The sequence below is a fragment of the Leuresthes tenuis genome, unplaced genomic scaffold (genome assembly GCF_036924035.1).
Source record: "Leuresthes tenuis unplaced genomic scaffold, fLeuTen1.0.hap1 SCAF_7, whole genome shotgun sequence".
NCBI lineage: Eukaryota > Metazoa > Chordata > Actinopteri > Atheriniformes > Atherinopsidae > Leuresthes > Leuresthes tenuis.
In genome coordinates, this window is record NW_027325361.1 from 13,476,660 (window position 1) to 13,494,760 (window position 18,101).

Genomic DNA, 18,101 nt, shown 5'->3' on the forward strand with positions numbered 1-18,101 from the left:
CTGCTAAGCAGACTCCTCTGAGGGCAGGTTTAACAGTTTTTAATTAATGCTAACAGCTGAAATATCTCTAAAACTGCTAAATCTAACCCCATATACTTCCAATTAAAGGTAGCCTCTGGACATCTCAATGTGAACATAACATTAATACATAACTAAGCCAAACAAAAAGACCATTAAATAAGTTTGACAACAACCAGAAGTTGGAATACAACCTACTTCACTTTATGATTTCAGACCAGTCACCAAGTCAGCCCCATCAGCCATGCAGGCTAGTCTAGACTGATGAACCCACATACCCATGCCCACACACTGGGATGCACCACACGGAGCACTGTGCAAAGTGTCAGACAGCTAATAACCCAGACCCTGCAGTCACACACAAACTCAACCCGACTGACCAACAAACCAAAACTCTGGAACATACATTCGTCTCAGTAGGCAGACAAGAAATTTCTGACCCGAGCAGAAAATTAGGGCTAAATTTAACATACAGTGGAGACAGGAAACACCTATTCTGTGACACGAATAAAAGAATCCCTAAAAAAAAAAGACTGTGCTGGTGTTGTCATAACTTCAGAAAACTACTAAGTGGGTTCGACGGATGAGATTTACCAGCCAGCAAAATTCCCATGCAGCCCATAAGCCTACAAGAGGTTACAGTGTGTATGCACAGGTGTGGTTCTACCCTATAAGATCCCGTGACAGATTCAAACCACATCCATGAGTGAAGGGAGGCTTTGGTGTCGGGAAGTGGAAATGTTACGCTTGTTTGGAAAAGTTTGGGATTGACTTGCCTCATGGAATTTGCAAGGCCAGGCAGGTTTAGGGATTTTCAGACAGTGTGTGGCATGGAGACAGACTGTGTGTGTGTGTATTTTTACTCCTCTACCCTAAGCTGGTGTCACAGAAAACCTAAGTTCTCTGCAAACAAAGTGAAAATGAAAAGTCTGGCAGTTGGACTGCGTATGAGCCCACTGGAATGGTCTCAAACTGTTTGTCCACTTAAATGCACATCACAGGATGGATCTTGTTCTTAGATGATGAGTTTAAGTCTTCATGTGTCTGATACTATAAGGGGAAAGGTTTGCCTTCCTTGACAACAGAAGTACCCAATCAGTAACTGAACAGGGGAGTCAAAAGAGATTGTGCGCATTTGTTGAAAGCCTCAAAAAGTTAGGGACACGAAGAAAGCGGAGATGTAAAAACTGCCAAATATATTTGACCACCCCCCATCAATGGAAGCTTTCAAACAAGAGCAGATACAATCCATGAGCAAAAACAGTCGATAGCTCAAGGCTTGCTTAACAAAGGTTAAAAAAAAGGAAAAGGCTACTGCACTGAACTTGAAATCTTTTATGCAAACAGCATAAAACAGTGTGCTTCGACAAGTAAGCATGAGTTTCACACATCCCACTGGGAAGAAATGAGAAGATGAGTCACCTGTATTGATAACTTTGCTAATCTTTTGGGGGAAACTCAAGCAAAAATAATACTCCCAACTCCTGCTGTGTGGGGTTTTTGGGCAACCGTCTGTCAAGATTTAGATATCCATGGAAACACCAAATTATATCCACTTAGCTCAGTTCACGTCTTACCTCCGCACAGTCCAAGAATAACACTCGACAACTAGAGGAATAGTTAGTGGCGTGTGAGTGTGTCCGCATGAAAAATCATGAGAAGCTTAGAAACCTTCAACATCCATCTCTGGTTACCATTAACACTGGGCTCAACCTGAGACCACAGGATTACTGATGCTCTGACTCATCACAGCCACACACGACAAATGCAACGTTTTCTTGAAACATAGGTTTGGGTCTGGTTCATGACCTTTGCCAACAAAAAGATTCTTTAAAATCATGATTCAGTGACTTAATCCCTTTTTTTTCCTACTATTTATTTACGTTTTAACATCAACGTAACTCAACATAGCTTTTGCACTAACCAACAACAAAGTCCTTTTCCAAAAATGTGTGCCAACACTTTGGACACATGCAAAACTACCTAAAGTTACTGGAGCATTTTGAAGTGGCTCAAGCTAATTAACTATATTCACAACATCTGGTAATGTCATTGCAACACATGCACTGTCACAGAATAAAATGCAGTCACAGCATTCTGATATTTCTACGTGAGTCCCAAGGGTCTGAGAGAAAGAGAGATTCTAGGGTTGCCTCTTAATAATATGGGAATTCTGCGTTTTTAAGAGCATGGTTATGTTAACCCACAAGTCTACAAATATAGAGTAAAAATTCAGTGTTATACATATAAAGGATCTCATCACAGACGGATATTCAAAGTCTGCCTAGATACAATTAAATACATATAGTCCCTATGTAGGCTGAGCTCATTAAAAGTGCTACACTTGTTTGCCATTTGCACAACATTTACAACATGGGGGGATTGGGGCTTAAATATAAAGAACTGCAGAGAGTTTTAGGGGAACTGAAAAGTGAATCCCTCTTTATAAGACTCTCCAAATACAGTTGGCATCATCGCTTATTACAGCCTGCCTGTACGATCATCTTGATGCATTAACGAAAGCAGACCTCAATCAGTCAATACAGATTTCTGAAGCACTGCTGCCACCTACTGACAAATGAGAGATTTCCTCAAACATAACCATGAACCTAAGGAAACGAGCTATATAATGAGCTGAGTGATCATATTAGAATGCATGGAAGTTTGTAAGCAGGTAGAATGAATGCCACATAATCAGTCAGTGTAATGATGAAAAGGATCAATCTGCTTCCTTAATATTTTTAATTGTAGACTCTGAGTATACCCTGTGTGATTTTGCGGTGTAAAAAACAGAAAAAAGAAAAGGTGTGTGCGTCTTACTGAGATCCTCAGCTAGCTGGACTCTGCGGCCGGTGATGAGCTGCGTCTTCCTCTCCGTATCTTCCCCAAAGTCATCCAAGACCTCTTTTACATTTTTCTCCAACCGGCGCACTGAGAGGAATAAACAAACCACACACACACACAAGAAAAAAATCAGCTAAATTAGTGACAATACACTGAATTGATCTGTGGGCGTTCTGTTTGAATTATGTCATCGAAACATTTTGCCATCAATAAATTGATGGAAAAGAGCTGCCTGTTTTTAACAATGGGCATTTTCTGAGCAGATTAGCTGTGAGATCAATTTTACCATTGAATACATATTAAGGATCTGAGTAAATCATATCACAAACCTTGAGCCTGAAGTAAAGGTTGGGTCAAACAAAGCTTTACCACTTCTGTCTGTTTTCAAATGGCTGCTAATTATCATCATGACTGGGTTTGTTACAAAGCTATGAAAACTTCCACCAGTAAAAAAAATTAAATAAAAATGCCCCTAATGGAAGTATTTACTCAATCAGAGAAAAACAGATCACCTGAGTTCTAAAACACTTTGCAATGTAAGCACCAGTGAAAAACAACCAACATCATTTCACTTAGATATACCACAAAAACTCAGAGTTTTTAGAATGGTCCTCTATTCTAAGTGTCCATCCTTACCCTCAGTGTTGGTTAGCTGCTGGCGGAGAGTGTTGGCTGTGATGACCAGCATCCTCTGGATCCTCCAAAACAGAACCACATCATTGCACTCCAGCTGCAACGTTCAGGAACGAAGATGAACTTGAATGCAGGTTTGACACAGCCGAAAAAGAAGGCAAGCGTTTGATCATTAATACTCTCCACATACCTCGGAATCAACAAAGTGTCTTTGATAGTAATAGAAACCCCTCTTGCAGAGGTTGCAGTGGGATAGTGCTTTCTGTAAGAAGTGCCGACGATACAGCTGATGCCACGTGTCCTTAATCTGTCCAGGTATGAAGAAATTCAGCAGTTAATAGAAACAGAATGGGAGAAGAAATGGCTCTCAGAATCCTCTGTGAATTTAACGAGCAAAAAATAACTAAAATGGGAAACAAAGATTTGCACAATAATCCCTCAGGACTTCTGATCTCACCAGTACTGGATCGACTTCTACCCCTCGTCCCTCCAGGTTCTTCCTGACTGTGGTGACCTCATCATTGGCCAAGTAAGCAGTGTGGTCATCGAGTAGCTTCAGCAAGCGCTCCAGCTCATTTTTTGTTTCATTACGAATGTGCTACAGGGTCAGAGAGAAGCGAGAGAGGACTGTCATTGGGAAGCTCCTTCAGCAGCAGGCTGAAACACCCAAAATGTCTGAAGGAGTGGTAATCGCAGGTCCTTCCTCCCTGCAGCCGTTAGCACTGTTCTCAGTAGACCAAAGGCTACATGTAAAGCTTAAACGTTAAAAACGGGACAATGTGCAGTTTCATCCCCAACATGGACATATCTCCATGTACAATCAGTGGGACACAGTAAATAAATTGTAAATATAAATCCATACTTATTCCGTTTGTATATATACTGGCTTTCCTATCTTACTGTCCTTAATGCTGCAACATTGTGAATTTCCCCACTGTGGGACTAATAAAGGACTATCTTATTACGACAGCAAAATCCTATTTTAGACATGGTGAAATATCTAATGCGTTACGGCTGATGTAATATCTTTATGACTGTGCACCTTACAGTTTCAGCTCTACTTGAGGGACCACATCACCACAATCAGAGGAAACACTGTGACTCTGACCTGATCAGGTGTACGGTTCTTCCAGTTGAGCCACCTCTGCTTCCAGTCTGGACCAACCATGTCTCTGATTACTGATTCAGCTAAAGGAGAAGCAGCGGGTAAAAGAACATTAAAACATTGACAAGAGAAACAAAGGAGATACCAATCCTTATTACAAGTGCTTTGCGTACAGCAGTCATTTTGTTACTTGGACAATACAAAAGCAGGGCCAATAAAGCTCCTTTTTTCTGGATAAAAACCCCACAACATTCACTAACAACTGTCTTTTTTCTTTAATGGAAAAGGGTACGGTTTGCTTTAAACCTTCCATCAAATAACTCTGCAGTAGTTGAGGGTATTCATTAGGTCCTGTTCTGGACAGCTGTACAGGAAACAACATGCGAGTGGAGATTATCGTGAAATTTCTCAATCAGCAACCATTAGCATATCACAAGTGGTTAGGACAGTCACGTGACTGCAAAGTCTGAAGAGAGCATTGTCTTTGGAGCATAAAATGTTTATGTTTTTAATACTTAAAATTCTCCAACTGATCTGAACATCTGTGAAGCAGTATTAATTGTAAAGTAACTTTAAAATCACAGATAAGTAGCAGCCAGTGATCAGTGGACCTACTGTCTTTCAGGCGTGACTGCAAGGTTTCCTCCATGAACTGGATTGCTGCATCCCACTGAGGTTTGTCTGTGATGGAACGGTCTTCCAGGGCATTGTGCTGGATCACCCTCTAACATACGCAGAGTTAAGTAGAACAATTACATTAACAGTTAGGTTGCAATGTGGTTGCACTGATGGCAGAACAAAAACCTTTTTGCATCAATTTAGCAAGACTGGTCTCTTTGTGTTTGATGCAGATTGTCAGAAAATTGTTTCCAATGTGAGAAATCAAATCAACATGTGTGTGTGTGTGCTCTCCGTATCCTTGCACCAAGGATGAGTGGATTTTTTGTGTTTACCAGGCCGTCCATGGCCCTCTCGTTCCACTTGTGCCTCTTGATGCTCTCATCCTTCACAGCCTCCTTCAGCTTGTCAAAAATGTCATCTTGGTCTTTGCCTTTGTATTCAGCCATGAAGCGCGCAAACTCCTCCTGCAATGTCTCCCAGGCAATCTGAAGGTTACCAAGGTAATAGATTAAAAGGGAGGGCTCAATTCAACAACTGACATAAGTTCTTTCAAGAGAGCTGTGCCAGTCATAAACGGCTACATTTTGAAAGGAATTCATTCATTTCTAAATCGAATTCACTATTAAATCACCAAATGCCCTCCAACTAGCTCAAGTTCAAAAAGAAACTAAAGAAATAAACAGACTTTATTTTATGCAATTATAACCTTCTCATCTTAACAAACTGAATTATGATAGTAGTGTTTGTAAAAATGGTCTTTTTTTTTCTTTTTTACCTCAAGTGCTTTGTGTGGAAGCTGCTTGTCTGTCCACTGCTTGAGCTTGATGTCTACAGTGGTGTTAAAGGTGCCAGAGTCCATCGTTTGGGCAGCAGGGAGGTAGATGTTTTCAATAACATGGGTGGAAACGCGTTCCCACAGCTTCTTCTGCAGAATAGACTCCCTGTGAGGGGAAATTTAAAAAAAAGAAGAAGCATTGCATTTGTATTGCACTCTATAACCGGCCGCTCCAATCTCAGTTTTCCACTAACACTTCAAAAGGAGCGACAACCTAACCTTAACTTAGATAGTTATTAAGAAGATCTTCGAGATTTGGGCTGTCATTTTTTACTTGTGTTTGCGAAATGGATCCAACAAACAGCACTGTCTGAAAAGAAGATTTCCTTAGGTGTCCAACAGAGCTCAGTTAAGTGATCCGCCGGGACGGAAAAACAATGGCTGTGGAGGGGATTGTTCTTGGCTGACACGCTTTTACTTTTGTCATCCGAAGTACTGCTCCTGCACAAACCACACCTCTCTCATTTATCATAAGCACACGCTCATATTTCATTTAGCCCCCTTTTGTTCAAGCTAGCTCTCCTCACTGTCAATAAACACTTTCTCCAATAGTGTTGGGCTGGCTGGTTGGTTGGCTAACAGGGCCACCCCTGCTCCTGTCCCTGGGCCATTCATCAGACTATTGATCAGGGAAAGTTGAAGGCACGCACACAGGGGATGGCCACAAAACCATAAATACATCTAATTTAAGTAAAGTTTTTTTTTCCTCAGTGTGGGTGAGGTATAACTATACATTCTCAGTCAGATAAATGCACAATAACAAAGATCAGGAGTTTGTTTTAAAAAAAGACCTTTGCACTCATGCATAGAGTGGTGGAGTGGGAGCAAACCAGCCAGCAGGTAAAGCCCACACATACATCTGTAGACTGTGCAGTCCCCTTAAGGAGGCATCTCATTAAGAACAACATTCAACAAATGAAACACTAGCAATAGTAAAACTGCAGTGACAGAAAATGCAGTAATAAAGCCCTCATATCATAAACTTACCAGTGTTGTGGGGTCACTTGACTCAAGCTAATGACTTCATCCAAAATTTCATTTTTGGCCTTTTCAAAAAGTTCATTCTGTAAACAGACAAAATAACGTTATATTAATGTTGTGCTACCTCCATCAATACTAAATGCATTTGGAGGCAATTTCTGACATGCAACAGTTCAGACATTTCAATAATAAACCTTTTTTTTTCTTTTGTTCTTACCCTGTCCAGTTCTCTCAGACGAGGGTAGTTGTTTTTCCATTCTGTCTCCAGGTTGAACCGTGATGCTGCAGAAAGAAGAGGTCGTGAAGAACATTCGATTCGTCTTCGAACTTATTGGGAACAGTCCTCAATTCTACATTTGAAATCACCGGGCAAATTCTAAATGAATGGAAGAAATTTTAGCTCGACTTCAAGGTCATTGTTGGATAAAAACTCATCTCAAACGTTTGGTCATTGCTTTCTCATCTCTTATGTTAAGCATCAAAAGGTAATTTTCCATAATCCACAGGCAACAATCCAACACAGACAGAGCCTGCTGTGATATAAAGGCTGCTCTCAGATTGCTAATGGTCTCCATCATTTAATAACAGTGGCTGCGGACACTTTCCACACTTACTCTCTTAACTGGTCCCTCAGGAGGTGAAGCCATGGTTCCAATAACACATTCTTTATCAAAAGTCAGAGTTTTAGCTCTCACATATGCACACAAGGAGAGAGATAATACACACAAACACACAAAGGTTGCAGCCTTTTTCCTCAACTCCCTATCCACAGTGGAGATTAGTCTAATTGCTGGTTTGTGAAGCTTTTGCTGGCGCCAAGAACAGAGGATAGAAGCCGGCTGCGCGTGATTTGATGGGATATAGATCAATACACAACACAATGGACCTATGGGAACTGTGGTCTCATAGCCATAAATCTCCACTGCTGTTAGCAATGGCTTGTGATTGTCTAGACTAATTGTAGTTCGAAAGCAGGACGGAGGGGGTGGAAAAGTGTGGCGAGGTGGGCTGAGGAAGACTCAAAAGTCACTAGTCGAGCAGCACTGCCTGCTCACGTCACTTTCAACAGTTAAAATCCTATTCCTATTGGCATTATTAAAGGATGTACCAATACAAGTAAGTTTGGACATGACCATTTACTAAATAGTTATAAATAGCTAGACATGCAAACCAATCAGCCCTCTGTGGGACTAACGTTAGTCCTGAAGAGGAGGTCGTACCTTTAAAGACATCGGCTTGCTGTTCTACAGACTCTCGAACCATCTTCCAGAAACAGTCAGAGACGGCCAGACTCAAGTTCTTTGTGGTCACCTGATGAGCCTTCAGCATGCCATCCCTAGTGACACACAACTTATTCTTAACTACGAAATTATTTACTTTTGAAAGTATTAAACGTTGCTCAACTTACCGCAGTAATCTTGAGTTCTGGAAAAAGTCCTCCTCATAGTCTTTGATGGAGTCAATGCTTTCACCGGTGCTCCCTTTACATTAGAATTCATTTTCAAAAGTCAACATCAAATGGCATGGAAGTAAATGCAGCATGCTGGATAACTCGGGAATAGGTGTTACCTTTTCCTGTAACTACAGCAAAGTAGCCCAGGGCTTTCATGGGAAACAACTTTCCTTCCACTATTTGCTGGATCTGAAACAGAAGATGTCATAGAAAGGACTCAAATTCTCTTTTTAACAGTGTGAGTCTTCAAAAAACAGTGAAACCTGGTTACAGTGGAACCATAAGGTTAACTGAAAAGGACTGAGCTCCCTCTTGTGGAGTAGGTGCAAATAGCTTTAGTAGACTGAAAAAAATCATTCAAATGTAGAAGATTTATTGATAGAAGTCAACTTCACAAACATTTCCATCACTGCATCTTCAATTTAAAAAGGAATTCTAATGATAAAAATTAGATTTAATCGCTTTCAACAATAAATTCACAAACTGTGAAAGCGGCACTGCTGGGGTGTTTATTTACTTTTAACAGATTCTCCACCATCATTAGTCAGCGTAAACTCTTTACATATAAAAGAGCCCTTTTGAATAATTTGCTGGGACAGTCCGGCTCCCTTACCCTGCTCGGGCTGGCCAGATTCTTCTCAGCCAAGTCCACTTTGGTCAGGACAAAGATGGTCCTTTTCCCCTGAGGGTCCATCTGGCTGACCAAGTCTGTTACGATGCTCCGCTCTGCATCCACACTGCCATCTGGATGAAGAGAAACAAGGTCAGGGTGGATGTGAAAATAATCAAAGACCAGGATTTGGTTCTTTGCTTAGTGTGTGAGGTCCTGAAAGGCAGTAGTATGACAGATTATCTCCCTGCTCGTTACCTTTCCTGCCGTCTGCTCATATGAATGTGGATAGATAGCATAAAACTCACCCTGGATACAAAGAATGATTGCATTGGGGTTTTGCATGTAGGCCTTGCTAATGCTGAAGATGGTTTCCTTAGTATCTGATGCCATGCCTGCTGTTACCGTCTGCAAAAGAGATACATTAAGGTTTTAGGCACAAACACTAAACTCATTCCTAAAACTAAAATAGTGCACTGGGAGAAAAAAAACAACAACACCAGTGAAAGTTGAAAGAACTATGTAAATACTCATCTCCTTATTAATTCAACAATATATACTCACACTGATGACACCTGGTAAGTCAACGAGTACCATCCTCTGGATGCCTGGGCCTTTAACACTCAAGGATATGGTCTAACGTGCAAAAAAAAAAAAAAAAAAAAAAAAAAGAAACATTATTTCATGAAACCTAACAGGAGTAAATCAGGAAGTAAAGCTTAATCTGAGATCTGACTGAAACTGTGTCCAACCTCGGAGCTGACCGTCTGGCCCTCCTTCACACTCTTCCTCATCCTCAGCTCAATCTCATGCCTCAGTGCAGCCAGCTGCAGGACACATTGGAACAAAGACCACAAAGAAATGGTGTAATGAGGCCAATCGGTTAAAGGTCTAATTCCAAACAGACGGATGCATCAATCGTCTAGAGACTTACATCTTCTTCCTTAGTGAGGTCAAACTCTCGGCCACTGTCTTTGAACATGGCGACGTGGTGGGGGCCTTCGCTTAAAGTGACCTGCAAGAAGATTCAAAGTTTATATGTTCAGAGAATATTGAAGAAAAATCTATTAATACCAGGTTAATCTAGAATTTATGTGTGTTCCTAAAGTATCGCTTTGCTAACGGTAGTCAACAGAACCAGTGTCTGCTCCGATTGAGCTAAATGTTTATTGTGGTCTTTAATGACCACATCTCGTTGCGTTGGGTAAATTTACAAGAGAAAATCTCTTTTTCTGTCCTGTCAAATGGAAGCCATTCAGTCAAAACTCACCTTGACAGGAGAGCGTGTCATCATTTCTCCTGAGCCCCTGGGGAAGATCCTGGCCTGGGCAATCATCTCCAGCACGCTGGTCTTTCCAGCACTCTGATCGCCAACCACAACCACCTGAAACGCACAAGAGAAAATGGGTGAGACCAAGAAAATGGGACGCAAAGAGAGGAATGAAAAGATGAGATGAGAGAAATGCAACACTCAGTGGCGTAAGGTCAGCAGAAAAGGAAACACGGGGGCACTATGTTGTCACGGTTTCAGTATCATCAGATTAACGAATAGATAACGTGTTTAGAAAGTCTTTGCTTCAGTTATACAAACTGAAATGTCCAATTTACCATCAAACATTAATTCACAGAACACTACAGTGTTCCCTAAAAAGGCTTCAGTAATATTAATCATTATGTTCAATGAGTAACATAACTACAGCCCTTTCACACATGAGATGCATCACGTTAATGGCTTCATTGTTGTATGAAACAAAACAGCGAGGGATGGCAGCAGCTGAAAGTGTCCCTTTCTTGACATGTTGAACATTACAATGTGAAGGTTTAACTGTAGAAATATAACAAGAAAGTGATGTTTATTTCACAAGGCGACCTTCTCCATAGTATCACCGCTGTTTGTAAGACAAGCTGTGCCACAAAAAAAAAAAAAAACAGTCATCCGATATCACAACCTGTTGGATTCCGCTAAAGTGTTACACAACATGTTTGGTTGCCAGTAGATTAATGGAAAGCATGGCATGCGTGAAAGGGGCTTAAACTCACTCCTTACCCTGGGCAAGTGGTCCTGGGTGTTATAGTTGGCATCATAGTCGGATAAGATGTCGAGGACTTCGGAATAAAGGTCAATAAGGGATTTCTGCACAAGAAGACACAATTGTCATGAACATCGATGTTAACAATGGTCGAATTAAAATGCGTTACAGCACCGTCTTTAACGCGTAACTCACCTTCACCTTCCTTTGATGAATCCCCTTGTCATCTTTTTGCAGCACCACTTTCCTCAGCTCCTTGTTTTCCTTCTCCAGTCTCTCCAGCATGCGCTGGTATTTTAGCTAGGGCATAAACATCAGGACCCTATCAGCACCAGTCCCACTTTTTAAACATTCTGTTTTTTTTGCAGAAAACCTGGTGACAGGTTTTTTTCCCCAGAGGTGCAAATTTTAAGATTCTTTGAACATTTTTAAGGGCGAATTCTGTCACAATGAATTGAGCACAAAGTCTAAAACTTATTCTTGAACAAGATTTGCTACAAAGAAATTCAGCTTTCAGGAGATAGAAAGTAAGAGAGAGTACCTGAGTACGGAGCAACTCCTCCTGAAGCTGGTCTAGCCTTTCTTTGTCTGAGGACTAAAAGTCAAAGTAGACACAAAGAAGAAGAACAGCAGCATGTAGTGTTAATGCTTCTGTCCTGCTTTTGAATAATGGGTTTCCAGTTAATCTCACAGTGCAGCTTCAAAAAACTCCCACCAGCACCACAAAGGTTCAGTGCATGCAAACTGTATTACAGAGAGAACCAGAGTAGAAAGTCAAGTTAATGCAGAAAGAGAGAAACAAAACATTTCAGGCAGACTGCGCTCATTCTGGTATCACTCAGATTTAATCTCAATGACTCCCAAACGGGCACGAATCACAGATTGTGCCCTGAACAATCGACTGAAATTACTCACAAAATGATTCAGCCAGTACAAGATGCTTTTGAATGACTGGGCAAATCAATGTGATTATCAATATATTTCATACAATTCCACCATGTCAGGATGAAAGGACAGGACAGAAAGCAGGAAACGGCATTCAAGAACAAATGGGATTGACAGCATAAAAAGGAATTACAACTGACAGACACCAAACTACAGCACCAAAACTATTTCTAAGACTAAGACAAGGATTGTGCTTTCAATGTAAATGTAGCCGATAAGAAATTAACATTTTTACAGCTCTAAAATGGAAATACTTAGAAAGGCAACACAAAACTGCTTGCAAAGACCTTAAGGCTTCTACCTTTGGTTAAAGTTAGGTTCATTCACGTTAGTTTCAAAATGTGCAGCTCACATCATGCAGCGGGTTGGCACTCAACTCCATGCTATGCTTCCATACATTAACTGACAACTGCTGATGATCATCCAGCCACTAATATGACAGAGTGAAGTCCAGCTGGTTGCTGTTTTTCCTGAAACTAAGCTGTAAAAGGTCGATGCACGTCCCTCTACAGACCACTGGCAAATCTTAATGCAGCCAGAGAAGCTACTGGGTGATGCGTGTAGGCCATGTGGGGAATTGTCAGGAAGTGACAAAAGTAAACTGACTGGCCATTAAATCTGTGCAACTTTCAAACAAAAAAATAAGCTTCAAAAGCCACTCAATATCCTTAATCAGCGTTCAAGACACAAGTCCTGGAACACAAAAAATGGAACGCAATCGAATGTATGTGCAATCCAACAAACGGTCAAAAGTTAGTTGAATAATGTGCTTTCAGTTCTAGTTTTAGATCTTTTTGCTCTTTTTATGTGGAAGGAATTAATCACTTTAGATGTAAAACAGGCCGCATTAAGCATGTGGCCAAAGCAGTGGAAAAACTGTTCATGGGTCATTTTGAGGCCGTTTGTAGTTGTTTCGCCTATCTCTGTATGTTGGTTAGACATAAAACATGTATTTGTTTACTCATAACAGTAAACAAAGAACATCTAATAAAATGCAAATCACACATAATTTAATCATAGAGTAATTCTACTGAAATATTAACAAAAAAAAACTATAAAACTTTCCACCAGCTGAAAATCATGTCACTTCACCGGGTTAACATCTCCCCCTGCTACAGTGATGAAGCAGAAATCAAACTGTCCTACAACATAAAGTCTTGCTCTACGTTTTTAGCTGCAGTGTTTTGGGAGTCGCTGGTGGGATGGGGCGGATCTAAGTGGGGTGGGACCTTCACCTTGCGTTTCTGTTGAGGGGGTCTGGGGTCCGGAGGCGGACTGGGAGCAGGCTCTGGCGGTGGGGGACGCGCACTATTGGCTGCAGCGGCCCGCCGGACCTCCTCCTCGTGCTGCTGGATCTGCTGCTGAATAAGAATGAGCTCTCCGAGCAGACCCTGCTGGGGTACGTCATAGTGAGAAAGAGGAAGGAGGAGCAAAAAAAAAAAAAAAACAACAACGGGCCACTGGGCCGGTCAGCCATGCAGGCCAATGCTGCATCCCAACACAGGAAACCTGGCCTGGGAAACTGGCACTGGTGTTATTCAAGTGGAAAGGTCATTCTGACAAGATTTACGTTTGAAAGAACCAAGATCTTTCTTTTTGGTAATCTTGCCATCATCATCAGTGCAACCCAAAAAAAGTCAGTATCTCTTAAACACAAACTTTGCCAGACTGAAGGCAGAAGAGGCAACTAATACCACAACCAGAGCCTCTTAGCAAGTGGCAACTTGCCTTTCGTCACCATCTTGGGCGATTTCATGACCGTACGCTCACCCACCATGACTCAGGTCACTTCTGACAATACATATAACATACAGGCTACAAGTGAAGTTCACGTTGTACTGTAGCTGCAGGAGAAGTTCTGAGCAGAATCTTTTAATGTTTTGCGGCACAATGTTAGATGGCTCTCAACAACTGGCCTGATGATGCCGAAGATGAGGATTCAACAAGCGAAGCAAGCAATGGAATACTGATCTATCAAAGCGAAGCAGGTGAAATTTGCCTTAGTTCAGAGGTCCCCAACATGACATGGGTGTCTAATTCTGTGCTTTCTTTTTGCTTTTTAACTCGCTGAATTGTAAGAATGGTTAGCAATTAAAAGTAAACTGACGAGAAACACCAACTTGCAAAAGTCGTTATGTACATGTTGGAGACCATGATTGCAGGCTAAAAAGCAGGGAAGGGGAGGCTGTTTATTTAAAAGCACCTTTTTTTTCTTGATTTTCAACGGGACACTTTTAACATTTCCTTTGTCTAAAGGTTGTACTGTGACAAAAACATTTAAAAGACATAAAAAACTGAAACATGGAGAAACTGAAACTGTTCGGGATGAAAGACAAAATGAAGACTGAACGAAAGAAAGAAAAAACTGAACAAATGGAAATATCAAGTGCTTCGTCAGAGATGGACACATAATATAAAACTAAAAAGAAGGGATCGCATCTATGAATTAACACCTTTTAGAGAAAAAAAACAGAGGCATGATAAGCAGTACGGCACAGTTGAGGCAATGGTAAAGCATATCGTCTTACTTTATATCAAAGTCTTAGTATTAAAGTCTAATTTAATACTCACATCAAATTTGACCATATATTTAACCTTTCCCAAATTTTAAAATAACATTTCCCACTATAACATTGCCTTGACTAAGACGCTTCCCTATAGAACTGGCTGTCAGCCTATGTGAAATATTTCACATTCAGGAGAGCTGGTTGAATCAAAATTCACCCCAAAATACTCATTATTTTTCACTTGTATTCAATATCCTGCGAGTACATGCATTTATATGACTCTTAAATAAGGGTGAAACTTAAGGAGAAAAACTTTATCTTTGAAGCTTGGTGCTTCAGGAGCCATAAATGTATAATTGAGGACATTTTGATTCAACTAACTGCAGTTTCATGAGGTGAAAAAGTAGCCAAACTGCCAAAAAATGAGCTGAATGACACCGTTGTTGTGGCGCAGAGAGCAAAAAAAAAAAAAAAAAAAAAAAAAGCTGAGAAGTGTCGACGGTTTGCATAAACTTGCCTTTTTGTATTGCTTGTCACTGGCATCAGGAGAGGCTGAAGTTGAAGAATCGGAAGCTTTTAGTGCAGGATCACTTGGAGTGTCTGTCAGCGGAGACATGACAACCCGAAAACAAAGCGTTATTAAAGAATAAATATGTCCCATATAATATGAGGTTAGGAGAAAATGATGCATGTCGGAGATGTCGGGTGAGTCTTCAGTAAAGCATGCCTACGATAAGCAAAACAAACACCACAGTGATAAAATTCAAATGTTTGGAAAATGAGTCTATAGGAAACCCAAGAAAGCCATTACATGGGCTAAATGTACATCTCAGGGGCAGATCCAAAGCAATCCAGTCAGGATATCAAATTCTTTCATGAACTGACAAAAGCAATGGACTCGTTTTCTTTTGACTGCAACATTTTTTTTTGGTCACAACTAATAAAGTTGAGCAGAGAACAAAGAAATATCCAGAAATATAATCTCCAAAAGTGTCACATATATAATCCAGCTGGGATTGGTAGCTTCAGAAGCATGCAATAAAGGTTCATCTACATGTTCTTTACATCTTTACTGGTTATTGTTACTTAAATAAATACATTTTCATGGATTAGAATCACATTTAGTGCAGGGTGATGAACACACACTGAAGCTGAAATGACACACACAGCCAAAGGTTTTTAACTGAATCATTTTTTTAGCAACACTGTCAAAAGTGACCAACTTAAATTCTATTCAGTTAACACGCTGTCACTGCTGTCAGCATGGAAGTCTGCTTCGCTGTAAATGAGGCAGGTCTTTATGAAGTGTTTACACTGCCAAATATAATATCTATGGCAAGTAGGATATATATATTTTGTTTAAAAATCCGCTCACAGTAATGGAAAAATACTTTCCTGAAGCCATGAAAAGGTACAAAGAAAGTTAAGAAAGCAAAAAGAACCGTGGGTGCTCCTTTGCCGTTTTTATGACTCACAGCCGAGCCGTGGTCCCATCAGGCCAAGCAAGCAGTTAAGGGTTTCCAACTGTATTTTGTGTACATTTTCCAAACATTTGTGTGTTAATGACCAGAGGCAGAGAAAGGTTAGCAATGAGACTGTAATTAGAGAAAACAGAAACCCATACCGGTCAGATGAGAGAAAGGGAGGAAGTCAAAGGAGGCAAAAACCACACAGATAGGAAAATATACAGCCAAAGACAGTCAGGTTAAAAAAAATCAGAGAAAAGGAAAAGGGGGAGCATACTACAGGCAAACAACGACTTCCTGCATCAAAGCACTCTCTCGAGAAACCTTTTAGAACTCTCTTTGAAGCTTTTGTGCTTTGAAATGAACACAAGAATAAAAAAAATCATAACCCTTCGAGGTTTAAGAATTTTGACTTAGTAAACAGAAGTCAGCAAAGAAGTTGTAAAAACTGACGTCTGCTTAAATAAGCGTACTCCTAAAATAACTAAGTTCCAGATGAGACGCTTTAACCTTCTACAAACATTCAACTGAGTAAAGAATCTGCATGAACGAGGTCACTGCTGACGACAGCATTCATCTGCAACCTGTACAGATGGACCAGTGCCACCTTCAGAGACTTAGCGTGTCAACCCTACCAACGGCAAAGTGGTCAAACAGAGAGAGAGAAGGAAAAGAGGGGAGTGGGCAGCGCTACTAAATGCGAGGTTTACACACCTAACAACAGATGCAGACCAGAGGCTCCTTTGACTTCACTACCCAAACTCACACCTGTGAAGAATGTGAAGGAGGACAGGAGGGGGAGGGGGAGACAGGAAGAATAACACAAGATAAAACTCATAAAAGACAGAGGCAGAGGGATGGTGGTCAAAGCAGGAACATGGCTCAATGATGAGAATTGTTAAAAAGCTGCTGCTGTGCCACAGCTTCAAGTGAAGTGGTCAGTTAATGAGAAAAGATGTAAACAGACCCTCAATGAGACCGTAAATTCTCATTTAGTCATGACCGGCAAATCAGGATTTACTCTGATTAAAAACTTGTTGTTGAATGCCCAGAGATTTGTGGACTGAAGTATCTGATATCTATTATTTCATCAGTTTGCCAATGTGCCAAAACGTCCCAGATCACCAGTTCTGCTGTGAACTGATAAAGAACACTTGGAGTAAGATGACCAAACAATTTCTTGTGGTGTACAGAACTGTACTGTGGCAAAATGACTTATTATAGGAGACACAAAGCAATTTCGAATGTGGTGAAATAACGAACATTGAAATATCTGATTTGGTATCAGTCCATCAAGAACAGCAGCAGCAACATTCATTCGATCCCATCTGAAATAACAACTCTTTGTGACACCATGCTACAAAAGCCAGTGCACACAAAATGAAATGTTTGAGTTTTGCAGATAATAACCACAACCAAAAGGCAAGAGGCCATAAGCAAAGCAGAAACAAAAATGAAGCAGGCTACTTCTGCATATCTTTTTGCAGCTCTGAGTTTATATTTAATCCTGAAGTCACTAAGTGGCAGAAGAGACCAAAAACATACAGTACTCAGATAATGGTAAAGGTATGAAGGTAGAGGTTGGGTTTCATTTAGTGTAAAAAAGGCAATCCTTACTCTTATAAAGACCTAGAAACACGTTTGTTTTATCCAACATACAGTTATGAAGGCACTATTGATACTTTGTTTACTCACCAGGGGTGAGGAGGCTTTTAAGGAAAGTGAAGTTCTCTCCTATCTTGTCGAAATCAGGGAGCAGTTTGGCAATTTCTTCTATCTCTGGTAGAGCTTTGGCCAGTTTATCTGTAAGTGAAATTAGATAGGGGGTCAAAGAAAGAAGACTAATAGTCAGGAGTTGTATCTTATGACACGGCTGGAGGACGACAAAGTAGGGTATGAGCACATTTATTGGAAATATAGCCAATTAATAACGAAAATGGAAAAAACACTTACCAAGATCAATTTGTTCACTCAGTTCCCAGACAAAATCAGGAATAACCCAGTTGTATTCACTAAAATCAGGCAGCATATCCTTCCACTCATCATAGGTCTG

The 18,101-nt window shown here is 40.6% G+C and overlaps 1 protein-coding gene across 3 annotated transcripts in view; it reads right to left on the minus strand.

Annotated features, from left to right (window-relative positions):
• opa1 (OPA1 mitochondrial dynamin like GTPase) overlaps window positions 1-18,101 on the minus strand; it is a 32,127-nt gene that overhangs the window by 11,825 nt on the left and 2,201 nt on the right. Inside the window, exons 3-29 of one of the 3 annotated variants that reach the window (XM_072389371.1) lie at window positions 18,002-18,098; window positions 17,744-17,851; window positions 16,763-16,816; window positions 15,100-15,182; window positions 13,311-13,466; window positions 11,672-11,725; window positions 11,326-11,430; window positions 11,148-11,234; window positions 10,371-10,484; window positions 10,035-10,115; window positions 9,853-9,927; window positions 9,665-9,736; window positions 9,409-9,508; window positions 9,104-9,234; window positions 8,607-8,679; window positions 8,446-8,518; window positions 8,258-8,373; window positions 7,255-7,319; window positions 7,044-7,120; window positions 5,997-6,162; window positions 5,554-5,706; window positions 5,216-5,324; window positions 4,604-4,683; window positions 3,953-4,093; window positions 3,686-3,802; window positions 3,499-3,592; window positions 2,839-2,949 (exon numbers count right to left, since the gene is read on the minus strand). In XM_072389371.1, coding sequence (XP_072245472.1) covers window positions 2,839-2,949; window positions 3,499-3,592; window positions 3,686-3,802; window positions 3,953-4,093; window positions 4,604-4,683; window positions 5,216-5,324; window positions 5,554-5,706; window positions 5,997-6,162; window positions 7,044-7,120; window positions 7,255-7,319; window positions 8,258-8,373; window positions 8,446-8,518; window positions 8,607-8,679; window positions 9,104-9,234; window positions 9,409-9,508; window positions 9,665-9,736; window positions 9,853-9,927; window positions 10,035-10,115; window positions 10,371-10,484; window positions 11,148-11,234; window positions 11,326-11,430; window positions 11,672-11,725; window positions 13,311-13,466; window positions 15,100-15,182; window positions 16,763-16,816; window positions 17,744-17,851; window positions 18,002-18,098 — 2,692 coding nt within the window. The remainder of the gene's footprint in view (window positions 1-2,838; window positions 2,950-3,498; window positions 3,593-3,685; window positions 3,803-3,952; window positions 4,094-4,603; window positions 4,684-5,215; window positions 5,325-5,553; window positions 5,707-5,996; window positions 6,163-7,043; window positions 7,121-7,254; window positions 7,320-8,257; window positions 8,374-8,445; window positions 8,519-8,606; window positions 8,680-9,103; window positions 9,235-9,408; window positions 9,509-9,664; window positions 9,737-9,852; window positions 9,928-10,034; window positions 10,116-10,370; window positions 10,485-11,147; window positions 11,235-11,325; window positions 11,431-11,671; window positions 11,726-13,310; window positions 13,467-15,099; window positions 15,183-16,762; window positions 16,817-17,743; window positions 17,852-18,001; window positions 18,099-18,101) is intronic. The other 2 variants (XM_072389369.1, XM_072389370.1) reach the window with 2 other exon arrangements.